The sequence below is a fragment of the Martes martes genome (genome assembly GCF_963455335.1).
Source record: "Martes martes genome assembly, chromosome: 1".
NCBI classification, from domain to species: Eukaryota; Metazoa; Chordata; class Mammalia; order Carnivora; family Mustelidae; genus Martes; species Martes martes.
Genome location: NC_137888.1, coordinates 164,736,191 through 164,762,336, shown reverse-complemented (window position 1 = coordinate 164,762,336; position 26,146 = coordinate 164,736,191). Strand labels below are relative to the sequence as shown.

General features: G+C 43.2%; 2 protein-coding genes across 3 annotated transcripts in view; one reads left to right on the top strand and one right to left on the bottom strand.

Moving 5' to 3' along the window:
- SYN2 (synapsin II) overlaps positions 1-26,146 on the top strand; it is a gene marked incomplete at its 5' end in the record, with an annotated part of 194,767 nt that overhangs the window by 141,275 nt on the left and 27,346 nt on the right. The window contains 6 exons of the mRNA XM_080810785.1: positions 3,292-3,349; positions 4,647-4,738; positions 6,932-7,088; positions 11,561-11,650; positions 22,774-22,836; positions 23,219-23,361. Of these exons, the coding sequence (XP_080666911.1) occupies positions 3,292-3,349; positions 4,647-4,738; positions 6,932-7,088; positions 11,561-11,650; positions 22,774-22,836; positions 23,219-23,361 (603 nt within the window). The remainder of the gene's footprint in view (positions 1-3,291; positions 3,350-4,646; positions 4,739-6,931; positions 7,089-11,560; positions 11,651-22,773; positions 22,837-23,218; positions 23,362-26,146) is intronic.
- On the bottom strand, positions 13,872-19,429 carry TIMP4 (TIMP metallopeptidase inhibitor 4; the record flags this gene model as incomplete). Of its 2 annotated transcripts, none has more annotated exons than XM_080821373.1 (5): positions 13,872-14,069; positions 14,707-14,831; positions 17,458-17,572; positions 17,990-18,087; positions 19,291-19,429. In XM_080821373.1, the coding sequence occupies 5 exons, from the start codon at positions 19,427-19,429 to the stop codon at positions 13,872-13,874; spliced, it is 675 nt and encodes a 224-aa protein (XP_080677499.1). The 2 variants fall into 2 exon arrangements, with proteins under 2 accessions (XP_080677499.1, XP_080677500.1); XM_080821374.1 differs by having other exon boundaries at positions 13,952-14,050.

Genomic DNA, 26,146 nt, shown 5'->3' with positions numbered 1-26,146 from the left:
TCTCGATCTCAGGACCCCAGGATCGTGACCTGAGCTGAAACCAAGAATCAAAAACTTAACTGACTGCACCACTCAGGATTCCCTCCTATGGATATGTTCTTAAATGTTAGCCGTCATAGCACTGTTTATAATGGTAAAAACAACCCAAAAACTGGAAATCTAAATACTTACCAATATATATGATGAAATTACTGTATGACTTTCAAATGGAATTTCATGCAACTATTAAAAAGAAAGAAGTCCATTAGTATATGCTGAAAGCATATCACTAAGATGTATTTTTGAGTGCAATAAAAATCAATGTTCAAAAAGAAGAGTTTATGTAGCATGATGCTACACATATGTTTGAAGCATATATGTGTGCAGACATTTTCCCCACACTGGAAGGACAGGCTTGCAACTGAGAATGGGGATTATATGTGGTGAAAAAGAAATGGGAAAAGAGAAACTTATTTTTTATCTTATTCTTTTGTGTACTTTTGAAGGTAGATTGATTGATTTCACCATATGACATCCTTTTTTTTTTTTTTTTTTTTTTTTTAAATTTAAGCCACTTGCCTAAGATCACAGAACCAGGAAAGGGTACCTCTAGGATTCCTACGCAGACTGTGATTTCAAAGCCCTGTGATTCACAACTCCCCTGGATTCCAACACGCTGCCTCCAAATAGTACTCTCTTAGTATCAGGAGGTACTTTGGTCACTTGCTTATAAATCACACAATTATTCATGAAAATACCTGGAACCTAAATTTCTAAGGGCTAGAGCTAGGAAAATGTACTCATTCTCCAGAAGAAGGCTTTGTGCCCCATCTGCCTGCCATCTTTAGCTCGTTTTCCATAAGATTGTGCTCAGCCAACAGAGGTCAGTGACCTGGAGTCAGGAAGCACAGACTAAGATTTTCAACAGGACAAATTACCTTAAGGAAAAGGCATTAAGATCATTGGAGAGGTGGGGGCAGGGAGAAGGCATGCAAACAGTATCATTAGCCAACTTGGTCAATGGGCAGGTGCAGGAAGTGGCAGATAAATCCAGCCAGAATCTATAAATACACTTCAATATCAGTGTTGTAAACTCACAAAATAAGTGAGTGAATTAAAATACTTGGCAACACATAAGCATCTAGTTGTAAACTCTTAGTTCTAAGCTTAGCTCCTATGAACTTTTCTGTGGCTTGGGCATATTATTTCCCTGCTCTGGCTTTCAGTTCCCCCATTGGTCAACGAACATTGCTGTCTGCCCTGGCTGCTTCAATAAGGCAAGGAATGTGCTTTGAAAGTGCAAGGTATCATATGGAATGGGAGGTTATTGTTAATGTCTCTGAGACTTACCTCATAGAACAAAAGCTATTTTGACAGGAAGATAGGAGGAGGCATCAGAAAAGCATTGCTGGTAGTAAGGTAGACACACCTCATCAATTCAAGAAAAGAACCTCCAGGGTCATTTACTCCATTTCTCCTTTTTATTGTCCTGGATAAAGGCCTTCAGAGTTTAAGATCTACAGAGCAGTGATAGTGGCACGTGTAGATTATCATTTAAGTCCATAAGTAAGTTAGAACAGTAGCCAAAGGGATGGGATACGGTACAGGTGGAGGGGGTTGCTGAGCTATAAATGTTGAACACAGTTCTGGAAGCAAGCTGATGAAGCTTAGCAAGTTATTGGGGCAAAGGTTGGGGACTAGGCTTCAGTGATCCAGCTCCAGGATGGCTGAATGCCTCTGAGGAACAATTTGAGGGTGGCCAGGGACTTGGATAGGACAAATGACAACTTCCTAGAACGGACTGTTCCAGCAGAGAGGAAAGGAAATAGCCTGGCCTCGTCCTGGGTAGTTCACAGGAACCAGGATAGGAAGTATTTGTAGTAGTAGAACTAGTGCTCACAACATCAAGTCCCTTTTGAGCAGAAGAAGGAAAATGGGGGAAAAAACATGCAATGCAGCACACATGACAAGTCAGTTTTCGTAATGGTGGGAGTGAAGATGGAGAGAATGAATCAGCAGAGAGGGATGACTATACAGCCCCAGGAACACTGGATTCAGACTTGGGTGTGAATACTGTCTCTGTCACTAACTTATCATGTGACTGTGAATACAGTTTTTCTCCTCCGAGTCTTGGTTTCCTCATCTCAAAAATGAAGACCTTTCTCCCTATATCATAAATTGTTATTAGGATTAAATGAGATGTTCTTGAAAGCAACTTGCACACAATTCCTACAGCATTATGCCCAATAAATGTTAGTTTATCCCTTTATTTTGAGAGGGTCTTTTGGAAACCTCCAGTGTAACATACTAATTTGAAATTTCAAGCTCTGGGAAAGAACAACCTCACTAACAGGTATAGCGTAGAAAGGCCCTTTATTCACATGGAGAACTAGCCTAAGTGGTTAGGTAAGAAAGTCTTTTGGGGGTAGGGTGGGGAGGGGGAGATTAAGGGAAAGTAGGAATGAATATCATTATAAATATAAGCACAGTCCACTTACAAGGGACTCTGAAGTCCCTGACGCTTTGTGAGTTTCCTTTAGATACATGAGAAGATAGGAAGATAATAAGTACTATATAACTTGGCCTGACGAGTTTTCTTGACTGAAATTCAGAAATACAGAATAGGTTTTGTGTTCAATTATAGTAGCTTTCCTCAGCCTCCTACCTTTTAAATTTTCTTTTCTGGTATAATTAATGCTCTGTCATTCACTGTCCTTTAATCCTTACTTTGTTGGTTATATCTGCCTTTTAAACTATTAACTGCCTCAAATACTTTTTGGAGGTATAGATATGAAGAGGTAAAATGATAACAGTTTCTTTAAAAACTAAAATTCCAAGGGTGGAATCCACCTAGAAAATCAGAGAGATGGGGAAGATAAGGAAAGTATAAAGATGTGTGGTACTAACTTGGTCTTTACCAGGAATCATATTGGGAAAATTCCTACTTCTAGACTTCTTTTGTAGCCCAAAGACAAAGGAGGATATTATAAAATCCCAAAACCTGGGAGTGAAAAAGTCCATTGGATTATTTTATGGATGGGTAAACTGAGTAAAAGAGAGACCGTGGTTTGCTGGGTGCTCTCTCACAATGATCTATTAGTTGAGTTAGAGTCCAACCCTATCCTAGGTCTCTTTGACTCTCATTCTGGGGTTCTGTCTGCTGTAGTCCTCTTCTTTATGATAGTAAATTTCTGATCTCAGACACATCTACAATACTAATTTGTGTGTTTTTTGTTTTGGTTTGGTTTGGTATGGTTTGGTTTGGTTTGATTTGGTTTCTGTTTTGTTTTTGTTTTTGTTTTCATTTTCCAGGGCCAAGTGCTTCCGGGGTAAAAAAGTCCTTGGAGATTATGACATCAAAGTGGAACAGGTAATTACCCTGAAGCCCAGAGTTACATCTGCGTCATCATTATTCTCTCTTGACATCCCAAAGTGAATCATCTAATCTTTAGAGTGGAGTACAGTGTTTGTCAGTGGATTCCAGGCCCTCTCTCCCCTCTCCCCACCTGTTCCCTGGGGCTTTTCTCTTTTTGAGATATGACCATAAAGGCTGCCTTTCAACTTCCCTGACTTCTTTTCATGGTGCTGGTGTCTATAAAGTAGTGAATAATGTGGTTCTTAGGGCTTTCTGGTAGTGTGTTCTCAGGCTGAGGAAAACCTTAGGGGAATGTCTTCCTGGGACACTGGCCACACCTCCATATTGTTGATGGCATGATATTTCTGGGTTGGCACATGTCTGCCCTTTAGCTGTGCAGCCTCCCATGCTGCCTACTTTGGGTGTGAAGCTACACTTCAGAGAGAATTAAAACACACACACACATGCCCCTATTTTTAATGTAATGAAATCCTGAAAGCCCCCCTTCCCTTTTTAAAAATCTTCCTCTACCCTTTGCTTCATGATAGAGATTAAGTCCATTTGGGTGGAGAGGGGGATGTCCAGTTTAAACAATGGATATGCTTTCTATGTAATTATAGAAGTTACTCATCATTCTTTACAGAGTATGCTGTGATTTACAGAGTACTTTTCTACCCATTATTCAGATCTTAGAATAACTTGTTGGATAGTCAAGGTTGATTAAAAATTATTCCCATTTTATAGATGAAAGAAACTGTCCCCATATCCCCCACCCCAACTCCAGGAGGATAAATGATTTGCCTAATGTCCATGGAGCTAACTGGGGGCAGAGCAGAAGTAACTCCCAGTTGCCTAAACTAAAATCTAGTATTTTTATGTTGAAACTGACAGAGGGCATGTTGCTCCAGTTTGCCTCCCCCAGTTTGCACTCCCACTCTATAGAAAGGCAGCACAGAGTTGTCAGAAGACCTGAGCTTTTCTCCTGTCTCTGCCAAGAATAAATTTTTTTTGTCCAGAAAGTCACTTAACTGCTTCTTTTGTAAATGGGGAGAATTATCTCTGTCCTTCCTGCCTCACAGAGTTGCTATGAAAGTGAGAAGAAATCAGATTGTGAAAATGCTTTGGGAAACTGAATAAATGTTTGGTGGGAGGGCTGCTACTGTTCTGTGGGGAACTTGGCAAAGCCAGGACTATGGGCTTATTTCCCTAAAGTTATTTTTATTTATTTATTTTTAATTTTTTTTTTTAACAATTGTAGTAAAAACACGTAACATGAACTCTACCCTCTTAATCCCCTACTATTATTTTCCAGGCGGAATTTTCAGAGCTTAACCTGGTGGCCCATGCAGATGGGACCTATGCTGTGGATATGCAGGTCCTCCGAAATGGCACAAAAGTTGTCCGGTAAGGTCCTTTCTGTCCTCAGGGTCACTGTCACTGTCTTCAGAGTTATTGTCTGGTTTGCATAGGTGGTTTCAAAGTCAAGTGTTAGAGTGGGATGGCAGTGCCATATATGTAGTATAGAAGTTAATGATGTATGCTATGTAGCAGTGGTAGAGGAAGGCAGAGAAAACCAGCTCCTGCTCTTAGGGATCTCTTAGTCCAATGGTAGACAAAGGACTCAGGACTCATTTAGAGGTAACTGGATTCCTATCAGAGGGGTTCTAGGATTCCAGCCCCACTTCCACCAGTGTTATTTTTGTGCTTTTATCTCTGCGTATATTTTCCCGGGAAAAGAGGATTCCGTTGCTTAAAAAGAAAGTTTGAAAACCTCTGATCTAGTTCAGCCTCCTACTTTACATTCATTTGCTTAGATTCACTCAGTGAGTTGGTCACAGAGCCTTGTGTTTCTATGTGAATTCTCTAAACTCCCAACCCTGTACTCTTCTATGTTCTTCAGTCCTGGGAATTCGTAAGTCTGATAGGAAAGTCTAGGTTGGAAGGGACATAAGATAGAAGAAAATTTGCAGTTACAGGGCACATACATTCCAGGTGGTATGCTGGGTAACTTACAGATGTGGCCAAATTTAATAAAACAGTTCTGTGAGGGAGGTAACAAGAATTCCAGATGAGGAAAACTTCCACAATGTCAGTTTTCCTACGGGCTCAGCATGGTGTCAGGTTTTCAGATACAGAATCTTGTGCCAGGAAGAATCTTTACTTCATCCTCTTCCCTATGTCAGTCTACAGCATCCTGACACTGAGATCTCTGACATCCAATAGGAACTGGCTCAGTGACAAGGAAGGCAAAGCTCAGGAGTCTGGAACCTAACAATAGGAAACGTAAACTCATTCATCCTAGAGATGAGGACAGAAAAATAAAAATCCGTCCAGGTGGGGAGTGAGCTTGAGAGAGAATAATGGGCCCCTCCAACTGCAGGTAGAGTGAGTCATAGGGATGCATGCACACAAGGATGTGGTGACAGAAAGGTCCATAGCAGGGTGCCAGGAGGGATCTGGCAAAACTAAGGCAGGTCCTTCTAGGTATGCATGTAGGAACTTAAGAGCTGGCCAGTGTAGGAAATCTAGGGTTCAGTTCCTATAACTGGCATTTAAGGTTTATCTCAAGAATACAGCTGGAGTCAGTTTCCCAGAACTGGGGCACAGGGAGATCAGAGCAGCTCCAGCACATGCCATACTGACTTGATGCTACATTCCTTGAGTTACTGAGAAGGGCTTCTTCCACCCCCACTTTAAAAGACTGATCTCTGAGCCCAGGTGGTACTGGAGCTGTAGATGGGGGTTGAATGTATGCCTGGGCAGAGAACCAGGTAGGTCATTGCATATGGTGTGAAACTGGCAAGCTCCAGAGCCTTGAGGGAGAATGCTGCTACAGAACTGACTCTTTGGGAAGGTGGGGTTCCCTTGGAGTCAGGGCATGAAGATAGAGCAGCTGAGGAGCTTTGCTGGCTAGAGGGGAAACACAGGGAGCCTTCCCATGCATGGGAACATTCTGTACTCCCAGTGCTTCCTGTAGCCATTGCTCAACCTCAGTTCTTCAAAAAATATTTGCACCCCTCCCTAGTGTACACTTTGGAAGAATAACATTGGGAAGTTTGGCATGTGTTCTCAGCCAGCCAGGACCCTTGCTCTTCTGGGGGCCTGAAGAGGGCATTGCCTATTTTAAGGAGCAGCTTTAAGGAGTCAAAATAGGACACTGAGTTCAGGGATCTCTGTGGCAGGGTGGTGAAGTCAGGCAAATATGTCTTCAAAGTCTACTGGGGCACTCTTGGAGCATAAACTCTGAAGCCACAAGGAGCTTCTCTTTTACTGCCCCATAGGGACCAGGTAAATTCTTGTTCATTTAATTTGTAAGGGTATGAAAGTGTTTCTTTCTCCCCTCCTGAGGGAATTTGTACCTTAGAAAAAGACAATGCTCAATCCAGAGGAATAAGGGAACTTCAGACATCTCCTTAAATCTCCTTTAAGAGGTGCCATAATACTTCACTTCCTATTCCATAGAATATTAAAATGAGGGGCTTACATCAGGTGACCCTTAATATTCCTTCTCTGTCTAGGGCTTTGGAAATAAGAGACAAGATGATATATGACCTGAGGGGCTGGTTTATGGGAAACTTGCCTCTACATTTTTACCAGGTCCTTCCGGCCAGACTTTGTGCTTATCCGGCAGCATGCATTCGGCATGGCAGAGAATGAGGACTTCCGCCACCTTGTCATTGGCATGCAGTACGCAGGCCTCCCCAGCATCAACTCACTGGAATCCATTTACAACTTCTGTGACAAGCCATGGGTGGTGAGTGAGGCCCCCTTCCCCCCAGGTTAAAGGGTGGGATCCAGGTCCTATATCTCCCAGTCCCACAGAAGGGACCACTGGTAATCAAGTTGTGCTAGGCACAACTGAGAGCATGTGAGAGGAGCTTCAGACGAGACATGGGGTAGGGTGGGCTCTTGCAATAAAACATTATCTTCAAGGGCTGGGCTGCCTTTGATGTAGAGTGGACCTTTGGCCTCACAACAAAGTCACACAAAGATTCTCTAAAGAAGTCCTTATAGATCTGCAAGCTGTGCCCTCAAGCCATAGATGTAAGAATAAAAATAACTGATTCTCACCTGTGAATAGTCTATTGGAAAGGCCTGAGGCCAGTGGGGACCCAGCTCCTATAACGGCTCTCCAGGCTGCCCTCTTAGAAGGAAATACCTGCTCCCAATCACATCCTCTTCCTGTTGTTTTTCAAAAATCACTTCAGCTATCACACTGGCTTGCCAAGGGTCACTGTGAAGTTCTCAAACCCAAGCCTCTACACCACCCGGGGAGTTGGAGGGGATGCTTTTTAACCAGATGGACCCATCATCTTTGCTCTTGGTCTCTTCCTCACACCACCCGGGGAGTTGGAGGGGATGCTTTTTAACCAGATGGACCCATCATCTTTGCTCTTGGTCTCTTCCTCACACCTGAACTCACAGTTTTCCCGTTCCCTTGGAAACCAGGGAGATCTGAGAGTGTAAGAGAAAGACCCATGAATGAGGAGTCAGGGGGAGCTGCTGTGGTTGAGGAGGGAGGGTTGGGTTCCTGATCACCATTCATGCAGATACCTCTGGCCTGAGGCACGTAAGAATCCTAGAGTTTTGCAGAAACAAGCTAAAAGAGTTGTATGATTTAAATGTGTTACTATCACAGAAGAGCATTATTTGAGGCCTTCGCCAAGTTTCTTTTCTAGGGACTTCCCTTTTCCCCCTAGTTACACAACTTTCCCTACTGCACATAAGCCCTAGCCCTTTTCTTCCCTTTCCTTCCCCGCCCTTTCAATACCTGCTAGAATTTGACTCCCTCATAGCCACACAGGATGATTCTGCTATTGCTGGTTTATTTCTTCTAAGTAAACTTTTCTGTGCCTGGTTTCAACTAGGGATGGATAATAGTAGTACCTGTCACCAGTTTGCCAGCCTGGTTGTTATAGTCCCCTAGTATTTAGGATCTCTTAAAGAAAATAGTCCCCTTCTTTATGTTCCAAAACTATGCCAGAAGCCAGGGTGGGAGGATCAGAGAGCCTATGCCTAGGGCTTCGCCCCTCCTGGGATCTGGGATCTGGTGAGGGTTCACATTCTCACCCATTCACAATCCCAGCACATTGCCTTTGGCATCACATGAGAACAGCAAGGCTCCCTGGCCAGACACCAAGTTCTCCCTTCATTTTCATTAAGCAGCTGCCACACTAATGGCATTTTATATATTGTTAATGGGAGTGAACAAATTTGGTGACTATGAAGGGAGGGTTCCTCTGAGATGATGACTTTTGTTCATATTCTCTATCTTTCTTTATTGTGACTGTTCTTGGTGTGAGGAGAGACGTCAGTTGGGTGGTTAAGGCTCTACCTTGTGTCTCTGAACACATCTGCTATTATATATTGGTCAGGGCAGGCTGTGCCCTGGGATTTTGGAAGCAGAAGTGGCCCTATCAATGAAGGTAGCATTACAGAGAAAGTAAGAATGCCACCATCCCATATTGCTGCAAATTTATCTAAAAATCCTATCACTCCATCTGGGTGTTTTAGAGACAGAGGCACAGGAGTTGAATTAAAGCATTTATTTCCAGGAGGGCCAAGGATAACATATTAAACTCAAGACTGATTCTGAAATCTCATTTCTTCTAAGAAGTCTTTCCTGATTCAATGAAGAAGTGGTGATAATGAACATTATCTTCCTATTCATTGCCAACACCACCCCCAGCTCCTAAATCCATTCTTTTGTCTATGCATAGAGGAAATAACCCTTATCAGATATTACATTTGTTTAATTGGTAACTGTGTGCTTGTGACTTAATCTAAGTTTCCAAGGAGGCAGGGGTTAGATGCCAAGCCCAGTACCTTGAGCAGACAGGGACTGCTGGAGATAAAGTGGAAGAGGGTAGGGTGAGCTCCCAGAGACCTAACTAGTGCCTGGGAACTGGCTGCCATTTTAGTCTTGCTGTCCCAGGACTCTGAGATTTTGCTGTGGGCCTTCCTGGCATCGCTGTGGTGTCTGTGTAACTCTCCCACATGCTGGAAAGATAAGGCCCCACATGCTTTGGTGCCATGCCAGGGCGTGGGTTGCAGCAGGACAGAGGTTGTTAGGCAGAGCTGGCATCAGCTTGCTGGTGATGCTGGAGAGCCTTGGGAGCTCAGGCAGGTATCCAGAGGCAGAACAGGAATCCAAGCTGGCCAAGGTGGGCAGGCAGGACTTAAAAGTCAGGTGGGGTGATGGAGAGAATCAGAGAAGGCAAGAAAAGTCTGAGGGGTTTGTCTTGACAGTCAAAGCAAGTTGCAAAACTAAAGAATGGCAAGGACAGCAAGGTACAGTAAAACATGCAATGGGCAGGAAGTGACCTACCTGGTTGCTGTCCTAGTGCAGTCCCGATTCCAGGCATGATCTGGTAACCTATGCTTTCCTTTGCTTCTCTAGCCTCTGTATCCTCATATGTAAAATGAGGTGTCTGGTCTAGAGACTCTCTAAAGTCTCTCAATAATAAAATCTTCAGGGTTCAAGAGTCCCTGAATCGTACTTTTTAGTTTTAGAGGAGGCTTTCAAGATCTATAGTCACCAGCCATGTCACAAATGGGAGTGACTCAGAAATTCCAACATTTCCCAGCATTTCAAAAATAATGAAATTCTGTCCCTGACAACAAAAGGATCACAATATATGATCACTTAAACTGCAGTTTGATAATGGAGTTTGGGAGGAAATATAATAAAATGATCTTCCTTTATGGTAAAAATTTTGAGGAACTGATCAAATTCACTCCTTTCATTTTATATATGAAGAAAATGAGGCCTGGAGAGGAGAAATCATTTGCTCAAGGACACCTAGCGAGTTCAAGGCAGAACAAGAACCAGAAGACTTTAACCCAGTTTTCTAACAACCCAGTTCTAAATTTCTACTCCTCCCCCAACACTCCCCTTTCCCCACTGGCTCTTGTACCATCATCCCTTATTGAGAATAGGACCTAGGCTTTTGAAAAATGTTCTAGCTTTCCTTTCTCTGATAAATAGGAGGCAAGTTTGATCTGGCAACTTTTCCTTCTAGCAGTTCCAGATATCAGTGGTTTCAAGTGTAAACTAACCTAAGTAGCACTAGAGGGAAGATGCTGGATTACCCCTGCTGCCAGTGCACTGGAGGTGTGTGGGTGGGTGTGTGTTTGAATGGATTGAGCAGAAAAGTCCTATGTGTTTCCTACAGGAAGAGCATGCTCTCTGCAGAGTCTGAAAGGCAGCAGGAAGAGTTATAGTTTGGAAATAAAGGGGCCTGGCTTTGATCCCACCTCAACTATTATGTGACGTTGGGCAAGTGATCTCTCTGGGCTTCAGTTTCTTCACATATAAAATGTGGGGGCAGGGAACTCCAGGGGGTGTTAGATGTTTGCCAGAGGCTTTTCAACTCTCAGACTGTAAGTATGTGTATCTCACGTCTTCATAGAGTTGTTCTGGATTCTCCTAGGTAAAGGATCCAGAATTCAGTTCTTAGATGAGTAGTAAGTCCTAGAGAGTCTAGGTCTGTCTATCCTGCATACTGTGAGCATCAATATCTTCCTAAAGAACAGCTTTATTCATGACCCCTGCTCCAATTCTTATGACTCCATACTGTCTGCAGAAAACAGCTACCATCCCTTTCTTAGAATTTGAACTTTCAAGACTTGTCCCCATGTTACCTATCTAGCTTTATCAATTGTCATCTCTAGAGATGCTTGTATTTAAAGTTAGAGATCTAAATTTCAATCCCAGCTTTACCTCTTTGCAGTTCTGTGACTTCAGGCAACTATTCTACCATCTCTGAGCCTCATATGTAAAATAAAGATGATAAAATACCTAGTTCATCAATTTGATATGGGGAATGAATGAAATACTGTAAAATTGTATAGATACTGAATGAATGTTAGTGCATTCTCCCTCCCTTCCCCAACTAATGCATATGTTCTTCTTCTTCTTCTTCTTTTTTTTTTTTTTTGGCTGCTTTATTTTTCTTAATTTTATTAAATTTTTAAAATAATGATTAAAATTTTATTTTTTTAAATTTAATTTTATTTTATTTTCAGTGTTTTCAAAATTCATTGTTTATGTACCACACCCAGTGCATATGTTCTTTAAAAACAAGAATTGTACACCTTTTATATCCTCAGTGTTTTGTTCAAAGTCCCCAACAGAGCAAATGCTCAGTAAATATTTGTTTGATAGATTGATGTTTGTCTAAAGCAATGTCTAGATAAGCTGAATCATTTGCTTCTCTTTTGCAGTTTGCCCAACTGGTGGCCATCTACAAGACATTGGGAGGAGAAAAGTTCCCACTCATTGAGCAGACATACTACCCCAACCATAAAGAGATGGTAGGTGATTGAGTGGGGACTTGAGTTCCTCTGCTGTTTACATTCTGAGCCACATGGGGATTATGGGGCCCTAAAGAGGGCCTCAGCATTTCAACCCCAGAGACTCTGGTGGGATTGAACTGTGGGGCTAGAGCAGCTGAATTTTAATTGATAACCCCTTGTTTCCAAAGTCTGGAGACCAAATAGCTAAGAGTAGAAATATGGGCATTTTATCAAGTTGAGAAACTAATAAATCTATGTATCAACAATCAGAAGATCCTACTGTTTTGGGTTCTAGCCCTGGCCCTGCCACATATAACTGGACTAGTTAAGATTCCCTGTGTGTGAGTTTCTCAATAGGAAAGTTCAATGGCATAATTATTCCTGACCAGGATATCTAATATGATACTTAAAAAACGTAAGTGAGATTAGGTGATAGCCTTCTGGAAAAGTGTGAAGCACAACTCAGATGTAAGATGTTGTTCCTATAATTATTCACCAGCCCCTTCCATTCCTCTGGCTTCCTCAAGATTGCAATAAGACTGAGTTAACACTATGCCTTCTCTGAGGCCATGCTAGGATGTCAGAAGGAACAGAGAGATGGCATGGTTGGTGGTGAGGAGGCTACAACTAATGTTTTTTCTTTATGACCACCTCTAGCTCAACTCCCTTCTTCCTGTCTGTCCCTATATTCTCTGCCCCAGGCCTGCATGGTCAGTTGGTGATCCTGCTTAACCCACCAATGGAGACTTTCTGCCATAGCATTCCAGTATTGTACTCTGGGACAGAGAGCCCTATTCCAAAAAGGATCTCCATTGGAACCATTTCTGTGAATCAAGAACCTTCATTTGGCATATTGGTCATGACCCTGCTTATTAGCAAACCACACACAAAAGATGAATAGTAAACTTGAGCCTTGAAAAGAACTACCTTATTCATCTTTGCCAGGAAGAGGCTCTGGGACTTTAAGCCCTCATCCTTCATAAACCCTTGAGATGAACATAAGAGCTTTCTCTTTCAGGGCAAGCCAGGAAGCCTTGCAGAATCTAAGGAACCCTAAGGGGTCTGTGCTTAGAGTTCTTAGGGACTCTAATACACAGTGATGGAGGGGAGTGAACTTTAGGGCAGACAGGGAGCAAAGCTGGCTTTTTTCCTGCCATAAAGTCTAGCAGGGCTGACCAGTGAGAACGGTTGTAACAGTTGCAAAATATGTTCCCCACCTACTATCTTTTCCCCCCAAGTGTCTTTGTGTTATTTCTCTCACGTCCTCTGTCCTGAAACTGGCCCTTGAGAAAGGACCTCCTAAGATCTCTCTGAGGTGTCAAAAGCTAAAGGGGAATTTCATCTCTACAAGAGAAAGCCTTTTTTGGCTTAAAAAAATTCTGAATTAGGAATAAAGACATTAGTAAACTAGTAGAGAAGGACTTTCTTAAAGAAATCGAGGAGAAGCTTTATGGACATCAGTTGAGGACATTAAAGATAGTTGACCTGGAGAGACAATACCTAAGTCTATTCTTGTCCAAAGAGGTATGTTAACTGGACCAGATTCTCTGCTAGGAATGGTATAGAGGAGATTATAGCATGTAGAATGAGGTTAAGCCATTGCAGGTCTCACAGTGAGTGACTGTATTCCCCCAAGTGTCTCCCCAAACAGAAAAAAGTATATGAGAGGATTAGGATGCGTTGGGACATGAGTAGAGGACATACAGCCATAGTGGGTTGTTCATTTCATTCCTCCAAATCAGCTTGTTTCTGATTCTGTCAGCCCACCTTCTGGTATTGTACATCACAGTGCTACATTATCTCATAAGTATAATAATCACCATTTCTCCCCTATCAGATCAGTTAAGGTAAGAGAAAAGGGAATAGTTCTGGCTTTCTCCTGGGGAGAAAAGGGAACAGTTCTGGCTTTCAAAAACAAACTAAGCGAAAATCAAAACTTTCAGTAACAGGTTTCTGTTACTAGCTAGCCTAAAAGGGTTTGGGACACAGGGGAGATGGGCTGAAGGCTGGCTAGAAAAGTGATGTTATTTTCTGTGGCCCTTGACAGGTGCTGGGCTGGCATTTGGACCCAAGCTGTAACATGCCCCATCCCTATCCTAACACTAGCCAGACCATCCACTTGGTACTCTCCATTGGCTGGCAGTGATGAGGCGGATGGTGATAGCCAAAGCTCCACAGGGAAGGAGAAATGGCTTGGGCTTCAGGATGCTTGAAAGAGTGTGATGGTCACTGGCCCCTATTAGGGCTGTATGATGTCAACAAACTCCTTCCTGAGGGGCAGGCGGCCCTGGTACCAGCTGCAGGTGCCATCAGCATGCTTCATGCAGACATAATGCTGGGCCTGGTACCCATAGAGCTTCCGTTCCAACAGCCAGTCTGTCCAGAGGCACTCGTTGGGAGCTGAGATGGTACAGGGCACTGTATAGCAGGTGGTAATCTAGAGTCATAGCCACACAACATCAACGTGAGTATGGTGTCCTTTTTCCATTATTGCCTTTCAGACTCCTACATATCATTACAACCCAGCTCAAATGCTCCTGACTCCTGAAGCCTTTCCTAGTCCCTAAACTTCCTTCTGCGTTCCCTTTCCCCATCTCCTAACATATAGTATTGCCTCTCAAATGATATCTCTGGAGTCAGACAGGCCTGAGGTCATTGGTCCATCACTGACCTTGATCAGATCACTCCTTACAGCATTGATTTCTTCACCTTAAAATGGAAATCTTAACTCTTCATAAATTTGTTATAAAGACTAAATTAAATATTTTAAGGAAATACATCATTACAGGGCCTGGCAAAAAGTAGACTCTCTCTAAATGGTAGCTATGTTATCTCATTCTTTATATGATAGCCACCTTCCCAGCCAAAAATGTAAGTACTTTGAGATCATGAACTATGGGCCATGTTGCTTTTCCATCCCCAACTTAATACAGTGTCTGATCCATGACAGATTTCAAATATAGTACAATAAGTGAATAAATGCATGCACAAAGGGGAATACATGAAGAATAAGGCTGCAAGTCTCAAGACCCTTCCCTCAGCCCCAAAGACCTTGCAAATGGATATTCCCTTACTTGGCAGCCACAGTTCAGATGGTAGTGGTGATTCAGACTTTCTCTCTGCAAAAAGGACAGGTTCTCCCAAGGTTCGATGTAGTTGCACAGATGGATGAAGAATTTTCCATCACTGAGGACCTGACCTTTAAGGGTAATGGAGGAAAACCTAGCATGAGGAATTTGCTCATGGAGCTCCAGGAGCCCAGGTCCACAAAGAGCCCAGAACTACAATTTCTTCAATGGCTTCTTGGTGGCAGTGGTGACATGGGGCTCAATGAAAGAACCAGAAAAACCTCTATAATTTTTATATCAAAGATATTAACAGATTATGTTTGTATGAGACAGTTGTGGGATAAAGGTCTTTTCCTTTAGTGGTGTAGAGAGAAAAACATGGGCTTTAAAGTCAGACTGTTGATGCAACTGCCTTCTTTTCTCTCATTTACAGCCATGTGACCTTAAGAAAGTCACATAACTTCTCAGCTCAAAGATGAAAGTAGTAAGTTGTTGTCAGGATTAAATGAGAGAATGTCTGTAAAGTTCCCAGCACAGCTTGGGCCCACAGAAGGTTCCATAAATAATAGGTCCCTTACTTTTTCCAACCCTTCCCAGTATCTACATAGCCTGGTGTCCTGCCCCATTGATACCTATCTTGGTGAGTCTCTCCTCGTCCCCATAGGAAAGTGTCCCATCTTTACTTATCAAAGTCTTTCCTAGCTTCCAAAGGCCCTTTTTATTACCACAGTGTCCTCAGAGCCATCTCTCACCCCCTAGCCCACACCTCTCTTAGAACCTTAGTCACTCAATTATTCACTGAGCAACTACTACGACTTGGTACCCAGAAATCCAGAAATAAATATGACAGAATCTCTTCCCCAAGGAGCTTAATAACCAGTAGGGCAGATAGGTAAGTAGGCAAAAATTATACTATTGTATGATTATGTATAAGATGCAGTATAAGAATGAACAAGGCACAATTATCTCCATCTGTGGAAGGGGTGTGGGGCAAGGAAGGTGTCTCAGAGGAGCTAATGCTTGTATTGGTCTTTGAAGGGGTGGATAGGAGTTCCCCTGTGAGACAAATGAGGGAAAGGACTTCTGGACATAGGGACTACCCTGTGCAGGGTGGAGGGGCACAGCCCAGCAGAACACTTCTGCAACTGCAAGTAGTTTAGTTCAGCTCTGGGGGATATGAAGAGTTGGGAGCTGTTATCCACACTTGGCTGAAGATAAAGCTGGAGAGGTCAGCAGTGTTCTGGGGCTTTCAACATTAGACAAAAGAGCTTGTGCCTTCTCCTAAAGAGCATGAGCACCACTGATGACTTCTCAGTAGACTTGTATTTTTTCCTTTATCCCCACCCTCAGTTAGACTTGATGTTTTTGAGGGCAAAGAACATATCTCCTCCTCCCCTGGTGCACCACAGTGCTGGCAGAGGGCTAGGCACACAGAGGGAATGAGGTGGCTTTGTCTGCTAATCCTGGGACATGAAAGGCTCAGTGGCATGCCCTGCCTCTGTCTCTCCCAACCATAGGCTCCCAGATCAACACAATTCTACATCCCTAGGTCTGGCAAGTCCCTACCAGTGTGATTTCTAATAGCTATGATTTCTCAAGAGCCAAGCTTGGACTGTGAGCTCTTTGAGGACTGTGGCTTGTCACTGAGTCTCCACCCTCCTGCCCAAGGCCTGGCAGTGAGTAGGTGGTCATTATTGCTGAATGGATGGACAGATAGTGGAAATTCCTTCTGTTATCCCCACCTGCTGTAGTTTTTTGTTTTTTGTTTTTTTTTTCCCTTGCCTTCTTTCAAAATATTTTTCTTCCTTTAGGGGAAATTTAGGTCCCACTTACAGAGTAAAGCTTTCCTAATTGTTTACAATCACACACTTACCTCTTTTCCCTGAACTTCAAAATAATTTAGTATTGCATTCATTCACTTATGTAGTCATAATCTTGTGTGGTTTCTTAACTGTCCTGTCCCAACCAATGGAGTATGGAGGCCTGCCTGGGCTCAAGTTCACAGAGACTTGTTAGACTTGTTAGACTGAAGGCTCCTGTTAGGGCCTGTGCTTTACTATACTCCCAGTATATGACCTGTGATGTGATTTAGCAGAGTCTCATTATGAGCCAATATCATGACCCAATGTAGCTATCTAAAGTTAATGCCATTGTGACTATAATATGTGTGTTGGGGGGCAAGGTTAACATGCACAATCCTCATTTACTCTGTGAATCAAGACATCACCTGTAGTGCAGTGTCCAGTTTAGGGGCCTGTGCTGGGGGAGAGACAGGCTCTATCCCATTTGATAAGGTGGCCAGGCTAGGAACGGGTCTGGGAACCATGGGCAGCAGACCTAGAGCTAGAGTGCCTATATTTATGGTCCTTGGGCCTCTGAAGGATCATCATGGGCAGAGGGCAGAACTGAACCCACAAGGGGCAGTTTCAGAGGAGTGGATTTTTGGTTCAAGATATCAAACTTACATCAGTTAAAACTGTTTAAAAATGGGACCAACTGCCCGAGCCCGGAAGAGCAGCCTGTCCTTAAAGTAGTGAAGCAGTGGCCAAGATCACTGTAATGAAGACTCTAGTATTGAAAGGAAGGTTACCACAGCTCCTCCCAACTCAGAGGCTGGCTCTTAGGAACACAGCTCTGTTTTCTGCCCAAGAAAATGCCACCTAGCTCAGCTTTCTGCCCAAGGACAGCCCTGGCTCCTTCTTGACTGCTTTTCTTAGGACAGAGACTATTAGGGTTGCTTGTTGGTCTTCAACTTACCAGTCAAAAGATATTGCTTCTGACTGTTAGCTTCTAGTTTCACACCACAGAGGGAGGAATCAAAAGGTGTATAGATATACTGAACATCCTTGAGTTTCTCAAACCCTTTAAACATCTGAAAGGCAATTACAAAAAAAAAAAAAAAAAAAAGCAGTGTTGGGTCAGTGAGTATACTTTATATCTTAACAGGAAAAACTCATTTCTCATTCTAAAAGAAGTTAAGCAAAAGTCTAGTTCAGGATTTGGTACACACAGATGGCCCAACTGGGTCATTTCTATCTTTAGAAAAATCTAAACCTTAGTTTATTTGGGTGAGAATACCTCTAGTAGCCCCACGCACAGGCAGCTGTAGGAATGGATGGACACTAGGGCCTGTGGGCCCTGCTCGCAAATATCAGTCACTTCCACTTCACCATCAATACCCCAGGATCAGTGAGCCAGGTTACCTGCCTGCCAGCCCCCCTCCCAGTACACAGACCCCACTCCTCCCAACAGCCCAAGGAATTCGATGCCCTGTCCTGTCCCCATGTACCTTTATCTGTTTGATTTCATACCGGATCATTTTTTGAGTGTCAGCAGGGTCTGCGCTAGCAGGAACTACCTTCTCACTGGAGATTTTGGCCCGAATGACTGCATAAGAAGAGAAAAGAGGGGACCTTCAGCAACCTGTGGGAGGAGTTCATCTGGGATCTGGATGACCTGGACCCCTGGAGAATTTTATAGGGGAATTCTGGGTTTAGGTCTTGCTGGATTGTGAGGGGAAATGTGTGTAAAAGTAGGGACCTGGAAACTCATCCTCCACAATTGCTTGAAGTTTCAAACTCCTCAGGTGTACTGGATCCTATAATCTCTATACTTTACCTGCTCGTTTTGAGAGTCTAATTCTCCATAGCTAGACTGCAGTGGGTTGGAGGTGGGCATCAGGGTAGAGGAAGGAGGGAGGAACCCCTTGAGGACAGTCAGTTTGCAGTCATCTACCTATATAGCCTGAAGCCTCAAGAGAGCCTACCCAAAGCTGATATTGGTAAATGTTTATTGAATTAATACATATATTCTGACCCTATACAGAGGTAGTTTGTCTCTTGCCATTTGGATGTTAATCAAAAACTGGTTATAAAATTCTTTCTATGTGCTTGGCCCAACAGTAGGTACTAGGTCCATAAACATGATTAAGATAAGGTCCCCCATCCTGCAGAACTCTTGGTCTAGTAGAGAATACACTTATAAAGAATAACAGCACAGTATACTGGGAGTATAAAAATTTTTGTTAGAGATACCGTGGAAGCACCAAGAAGTCAGGAAGTCTTCATAGAAGAAAAGATACCTGAATAAGACCTTGAAGGATGAATAGGAGTCTGCCAGGAATTGAAGGGGAAGGTGCATTTCAGGCAGAGGAAAGATCAAGAACAAAAGGTGTTGGGGGGGGCGGTGCATGGAGTAAACATCAGTTATAGGCTTGGATACAGTGGGATATTTATAATGAAAGTCCAGTCCTCTGGCTCCTGTCTCCCCCTCCCTGCATCCGGTAGTTCAGAATATCCAGCCCCTGGATAGCTCCCCGTGACTTGTTGTTCAAGTCCATAATTGCAGTAGGCAGAGGTGAGGGGGTCGCTATGGGGGTCCCTTTCATTTCCTTGCAAGTCAGCCAGGCTTTGCGTTTGCAAGGTTTATATGGCACCAGCCCTGCCCGACCCATCAGCCCCAGTGGGAGGTAACTGGTGCAGCATTTGATCTCCCTTTCCCTCCAGACTCCAGGTCTACAACTCACCTCAGCCCCATAGCAAACCCACACAACCACCCCCTGCTGTGGTCCTCTCAGGCCTCTGGACTCACCAAGCGCCGAGTGGCAGACGTGCTGCTGGGGGTGTGCAGGGGCACAGCTGCACGCCTCAACCATACCCGGTGGCCGCAGCAGTGCCAGCAGCCGTAGCAACAGCGCCCAGCTTGGTGCGGTCCGGGGGCTCCAGGGCATGACACTGCAAAGCCCTGACTGTGCCTGTGGGGACTGTCTGACCAAACCGGCCCTCCGGGGCTCATCCAGAACGTGTCGTGCCCCTCACGCCAGGCTTTTTGAGGTGGACCTAGGGCCAATCCCGCCCAGATGGGCTCCTCCCTCCTTTGGCTGTAGGCCACCCACGGCTGCAGGACCCGCAGCCCTCCTGACTGGCAGGCTCAGTAAAAGGAAGAGGGAAGCCAGGAAGAGAGGCCCCTAGTCTGTTTCCCTGCCTAAGCAATCAAGCCTTATAGAAGCAGAGGGAAAGCACTGGGAGAGAGGATGGTGTCAAGGCAGAAAGACAAGCGCAACAAAGATAAAGGCATGAGGGCAGAAAGAGCGATAGGCTGTGATTCACACTAAAAGAACAAGAGTGTGGAGAGGCACAAACAGAAAGTGAGACAGGCAGAGTCAGAGAGAGGCAGACAGAATTACAACAGGCAAAAGAGACAGTGACAGAGAGGACGGACCCCTTGCTGAGCTCCACACTGGGAATGAGACAAGCTACTCAGGGCTTCTTTCAGCTGCAGGAAGTGTTTTCAATGCCCTATTTATGAGGCTCCAAAGCAACAGCAAACAGTAATGGAATAGGACAGAGAAAGTTGGGGTGTGTGTGTGTGTCTTGGCGCTGTCAGCTGGGGGGTGGGGAGAGATGTCAGAGAAAGCAGCCTGTGCTTTAGAAACTCTTTCCCATATCCAGAGCCTCAGACTCTGCAGATGGCTGAGGACAGTGCACTTGGTGGGGGCTCAAAGTACAGGATATCCCATCACTTAGGGCAAACCTTCAAAGCCCTCTCCAGATCCTAGGCCACACTGGTTCCTATCTCATATCATTATTCACTGGACTGACTATACCTCATCATAAAGGTGGGACAGCTCAGAAAATAAAGAAGCAAGGCACATGGGGTCACTGCAACCAGAGCCTTGTCTGCTCTGTTTGACAGAGCATAGTGCTCCAAGTCTCCAAATGCAAAGAAACCCATGAGATTATTGTAGGATATTTCCACACAGTGCTGGACTAGAAGGTAGAAGGCTGGGTCCTGATTCTGTCACAAGGTAGCTTTGCAATTTTTGCCTCTCTGGGCCTCACTTTCTTCTCCATTAAATAGGCTTGAACTATGTGTTTCCAAGGCCCTTTGATGCTCTTTGTCCCAGCTTCAACTGGCCTCAGCCAGGAATATTGAAATCCTCAGGTCAGGTATTCCCAGCATTTGGTCACACCTCGGATTCCCTTGGGAATCTGACTTTTTATCAGAGTTAACTTCAATTTTTTCAAAAGACATCTCATTTTGATGTGGTAGTGATGTTTGAAAAGAAGGAAATTGAAAGAGAGCTGAGTCTGATTTAGAAAGATGAGATTTGGTGACCAAGTTGATTCTTCATAAAACACCCTAACCAAGATAGAGCCTGATGTATTTATTATTGGACAGACCCCAAAAAACATCCAGTCCAGTCTCTTCATTTGGCAAATGTGAAGACAAAGCCTCAGAGAGGTAAAGTGACTTACAAAAAGCTAATGGCAGAGAAGACTAGAATGCAAGTCTCCTGACATAACAGTGTAGTGCTCCTTCCACTCTACCATAGTACTTCCTCCATCGCCACTTTGTAACCACTTGAAATCCTGCCTTTGGAAGGTAGTTCTTCTTTTAAGTTTCTATTGTCCCTCTGTTAAAATATGGCTACCTCAGGATAGAGTTTACACTCTTAATGGTGCCTTTCAAATGATAAACATGTTGAATTCTTAAGTCAGCTCTCTTCCAAACCCTGAACTGGGCAGAAAGAGGCCTTAGCATCCTAAGCTGTGTTTGGTGTTGAGTTTGAGGTGTTGGTGAGCAGTGACAACACTGTGAAAGTGAGGGAGAAAAGCCAGGTTCAGTGTAGGAAGCTGGATGTTTGAAGGGGAAGGGGAGGGTACTAAAAGGTACATGACAAGGGGACATTAAGATTCCGAAGATACATTTCTTTTTAAATTCAGGTTTACTAATGGGGCGCCTGGGTGGCTCAGTGGGTTAAAGCCTCTGCCTTCAGCTCAGGTCATGGTCTCAGGGTCCTGGGATCGGGCCCGCATCGGGCTCTCTGCTCGGCGGGGAGCCTGCTTCCTCCTCTCTCTCTGCCTGCTTCTCTGCCTACTTGTGATCTCTCTCTGTCAAATAAATAAATAAAATCTTTAAAAAAAAATAAAATAAAATAAAAAAATAAAAAAAAATAAATTCAGGTTTACTAAGATACAATTTACATACAACAAAATTCACCCTTTCAAAGATGCTTTTTCTTTCTTTCCTTTCCCTTTCCCTTTCTCCTCTCCTCTCCTCTCCTCTCCTTTCCTTTTCTTTGGCTAAGGACTGGTCCTGCCCAGGATTTGTATAATGCAGAGAATATTGAAGCAATGAATGTTAAAGGTATAGAAAGTACTGAGTGGCAGAGCAGGGTTCTTAAAGTTCTGCTAATTGCATGCTGTGACCTCAGGCAAGTCACTCTCACTCTATGGGCCTCGGGGTTTTTTTTGTTTGTTTGTTTGTTTGTTTTCTGCATCTTCCCACAGAATATTTATTTATTTATTTATATTAACATATAATGTATTATTTGCCCCGGGGTACAGGTCTGTGAATCATCAGGTTTACACTTTTCACAACACTCACCATAGCACATACCCTCCCCAATGTCCATAACCCCGCCACCCTATCCCTACTCCCCTATCCCCCAACACCCCTCAGTTTGTTTCAGAGATTAAGAGTGTCTTATGATTTGTCTCCCTCCTGATCCCGTCTTGTTTCATTTTTTCCCTCCCTATCCCCCACAGTCCCCAGTCCTGCCTCTCAAATTCCTCACATCAGAGAGGTCATATAATTGCCTTTCTCTGGTTGACTTATTTCACTCAGCATAATACCCTCTAGTTCCATCCACATCATTGCAAATGGTAAGATTTTGTTTCTCTTTATAGCTGCATAGTATTCCATTGTATATATATATATATATACTACATCTTCTTTATCCATTCATCTATTGATAGACATCTAAGTTCTTTCCATAGTTTGAGTATTGTGGACATTGTTGCTATAAACATTTGGGTGCACATGCCCCTTCTGATTACTACATTTGTACCTTTGGGGTAAATACCCAGTAGTGCAATTGCTGGGTCATAGGGTAGCTCTATTTTCAACTTTTTGAGGAAACTCCATACTGTTTTTTAATCTGTAAAGCAAGTAGGTTGGGCTAGTTCTTTAAAGGACCCTTCCAAGGGTATTACCAAGAAAATATTTGTACGATGCCATAGAGAGTGAGGCACACTCTGACCAGTTCATTCCTTTCTCCTCTGCTTTCAGCTGACACTGCCCACATTCCCTGTGGTGGTGAAGATTGGCCATGCTCACTCAGGCATGGGCAAGGTAAGGCCATAGTAAAGGTTTCTTGTGCTTTGGGGTTGAGGCCACGAAGGGCATTTTTTAGAGAGCCTGGTTATGGACTGTTTTGCCTCATTTCTCCATGAATTCTTTCCAAGGAGATGATTCAGCCCCTCTGAATTATGAGTGTTACCAAAACAGACCTCTTCCAACAAGCAGAGTACAGGCCACTTGCTTGGGCCCTTGGGCCCTTTCCCCTCCTTGAGGGGAAGCTAGAAAGAAAGGGTGTCCTAGGGAGATGTGGCATCCGGGTTTACATCTAGATGAATAACGTCTTGATGGGTTTAGAGGCTCAGAGCTCTTGTGACTCTCAGTATATGTATTTGTATGTCTCCTTTTCTCCTTCTCTGCCTTGCTCCAACATTAGGTCAAAGTGGAAAACCACTACGACTTCCAGGACATTGCTAGTGTGGTGGCCCTCACCCAGACATATGCCACAGCAGAGCCTTTTATTGACGCCAAGTATGACATCCGGGTCCAGAAGATAGGCAACAACTACAAGGCTTATATGTGAGTAGGGCTGGAGTGCCAGCAGATACTCTTCACTTTCTCCTCAGCCCAGTGGAAAATCTGAGCCTTCAGGTAGCAGCCAATTCTCATTTAACCTCATCTGGCCCAAAAGGCAGAGATCAGAGAGAGGGTGCCTTTCAAGTCAGGGACTCCCAGCCTGAGTTCCTTTCAAGTCAGACGAGGACCAATGAGCTAAGATGAGAAATAAAATTAATAGTTATTTTCACTAACCTCTAAGTGAAATTTGACATCTCCTCAGTTATAAACCATGGCAACAGGCTACAGCGGTAGCAACAGCACATATGACTTAAGCTAAAGGTAATCACAGACATTTTTTATTCATATTGCAGTTATGACTGATATCTCTAAATACCAATTATTTTTATCACTACTCAAGAATCATGGTAGTTGTTGCTACTCAACTACATGGTAGTTGTAAGACCTGTCACTGCAGATAGTTTTGTTATTTACAAAAAGATGTATTTTTTCACTAATCACAGATTTGTTTAAGATTTTGATAACTATTTGATAACTATTTTGATAATTATTTTAAAAATTGGGTTTCTTTGTTATCTTACGTACTTTATTTTATACCTTTACGACTCTTACGTTTTTTTGTACATTGAAATGAATCCATAGAATTCACCAGTTATCAGAATTCAGAAAAGATTAAGAAACTCCTAATGAAAATGTATCACCCTAAAAACATGCCAGAGCATTAAAAACCTAGTGGTTATAAGAATAGGTAACTTTGGGAAGCTTCGGTGGCTCAGTGGGTTAAGCCTCTACCTTCAGCTCGGGTTATGGTCTCAGGGTCCTGGGATTGAGCTCTGCATCAGGCTCTCTGCTCAGCGGGGAGCCTGTTTACCCCTCTCTCTCTGCCTGCCTCTCTGCCTACTTGTGAACTCTCTCTCTCTCTGTCAAATAAATAAATAAATCTTTAAAAGAAAAGAAAAGAATAGGTGACTTCTCTACATGACTGTGTCCATCTGCCAGAATACAAAGTTAAAAGTTTCCTCCATCTGACTTGAAAGAACGAAAAGATTTCTGGATGACCAGAAATCTATATAAATCTTATATAATATACATGCAAATAGCTTACAATTCCAATTTTGAAAATATGAGCCTCTCACTTTTTAAAACCTGCAGGGTAGTATTTCCTATATAAACAAGAACATTCTAATATATGAATTTGGTCTTGGCCACTCGGCATTTGAGTAGACTTTAAGATTGAGCAGATTCCCTTTCCCTTGCCTATTCATTTCCATTGTTCTTCTGTCTCCCCCTTCAGTGTTTGTACTCCCCCACCTCTGGAATTAGTTAGGAGCTCTGCCCCCCCACCCTACTTGTCACAATCCTGCACAAACCTCTGGTTTAGCCTCTGCACAAATGGGAATTTCTGTCACCCTCCTCTGAGCTCCCTGGGCAGGAACAGTGAAGTCACCCCTAACAGCTTGTGCAGCAGCAGGCACAGAGTAAGCACCCATTAAGTATTCAGGGAAGAGCCCTTGATTAGAACTGAAGCATAGAATCTTTTTTACTTTTTTACTAGATTACTACTTTTTAAAAAAAGTTTATAGTTTTTGATTTAAAATCTTGCTGCTTCAAAAAGGAATTTAGGATTGTTTTAAAATTGTACACGATGTAAGACAAGATAATTTAAAAGACAATTATAAAAAGCAGCTAAAAGAAGCAGAAAAGTTAGTATGTGTAAGCACCTTAGGAAAGCAGATTTCCCATCCTTTACTTTTAAAATCCCCTAAGTTAAAATAATAATGATAATAATAACAAAATAAAAGATGAAATCCCCTAAATAAACACAAAATGTTTATGACAGTAGAGCAAGAGTGTCTTGATCCTTAAAAGGAGACATCTCATTTTTAAAGGTTAGGATTTCTAAAAGTAATTTCAAAGAAGCATAAGAAAAGAGAATCCTCTAATACTGATGAAGGGTGGGCCACCAAAGAAACTTTAGAAAACATTTACTTTTTTTAATTTGCAAGGGACAGTTATTCAGGTCCTCTTGGCTCCTCTTCCCGAAACTTTGAGCTATCCCCTTGCTTTCAGAAGGAATTGACCTGATAATAGCCAAGATATGGTTTGCGAGTCCTCCCTACTCCCTTAACTCTCACTCTCGAGTTTCAGACCAGCCATATTTGGTAGACAGAGGGTATTGTTCCTGCTCTACTCTCAGTAGGTAATAATGTGCACTCCTCTGTGGAGGTCAGATGACCTCCAAGTCCTAAAAGGTAGTTGAGCTGTTACCGAGTGGCTTCTAGGTGCTCCCTAATGCTCCCCCATGCCCCAGTGGCCTATATGGATCTGTTCCCTGCATCTCATTGTTAGAGGAAGGTGTGAAGTGTGAAGGACATTATTATTATTCACTCAAAGTTTCCAAAACCCTATTATATACCAATGCCCTGTGCTGGGGACCTAGAAGTGAATGACTCTGTCCCCGCTCTTGAAGAGCCCAACCTGGTCACAGGGACACACTCATAAACCATCAGTGTTAGAAGGACAGTGTTATTTTTATTATGATCTGTCTTTGTGTCTCTACTCAGATTTTGCAAGTCACTCATCAGTTAGTTGTTTGTTTGTTTGTTTTCTGAATTAGGCAGTGTGGTATAGGGGAAGCACAGCACAATGAGGGAACAAAGAGTCTTGGACTTTTTTTTTATCTAATGTCTAATTTGACTGGATATACAACTTTGGGCAAGTCATTTAACCTTTCTGAGTCTTAATCTTCTTGTCTATAAAGTTGGGGTGAGGATGTCAGCCTGCTCAG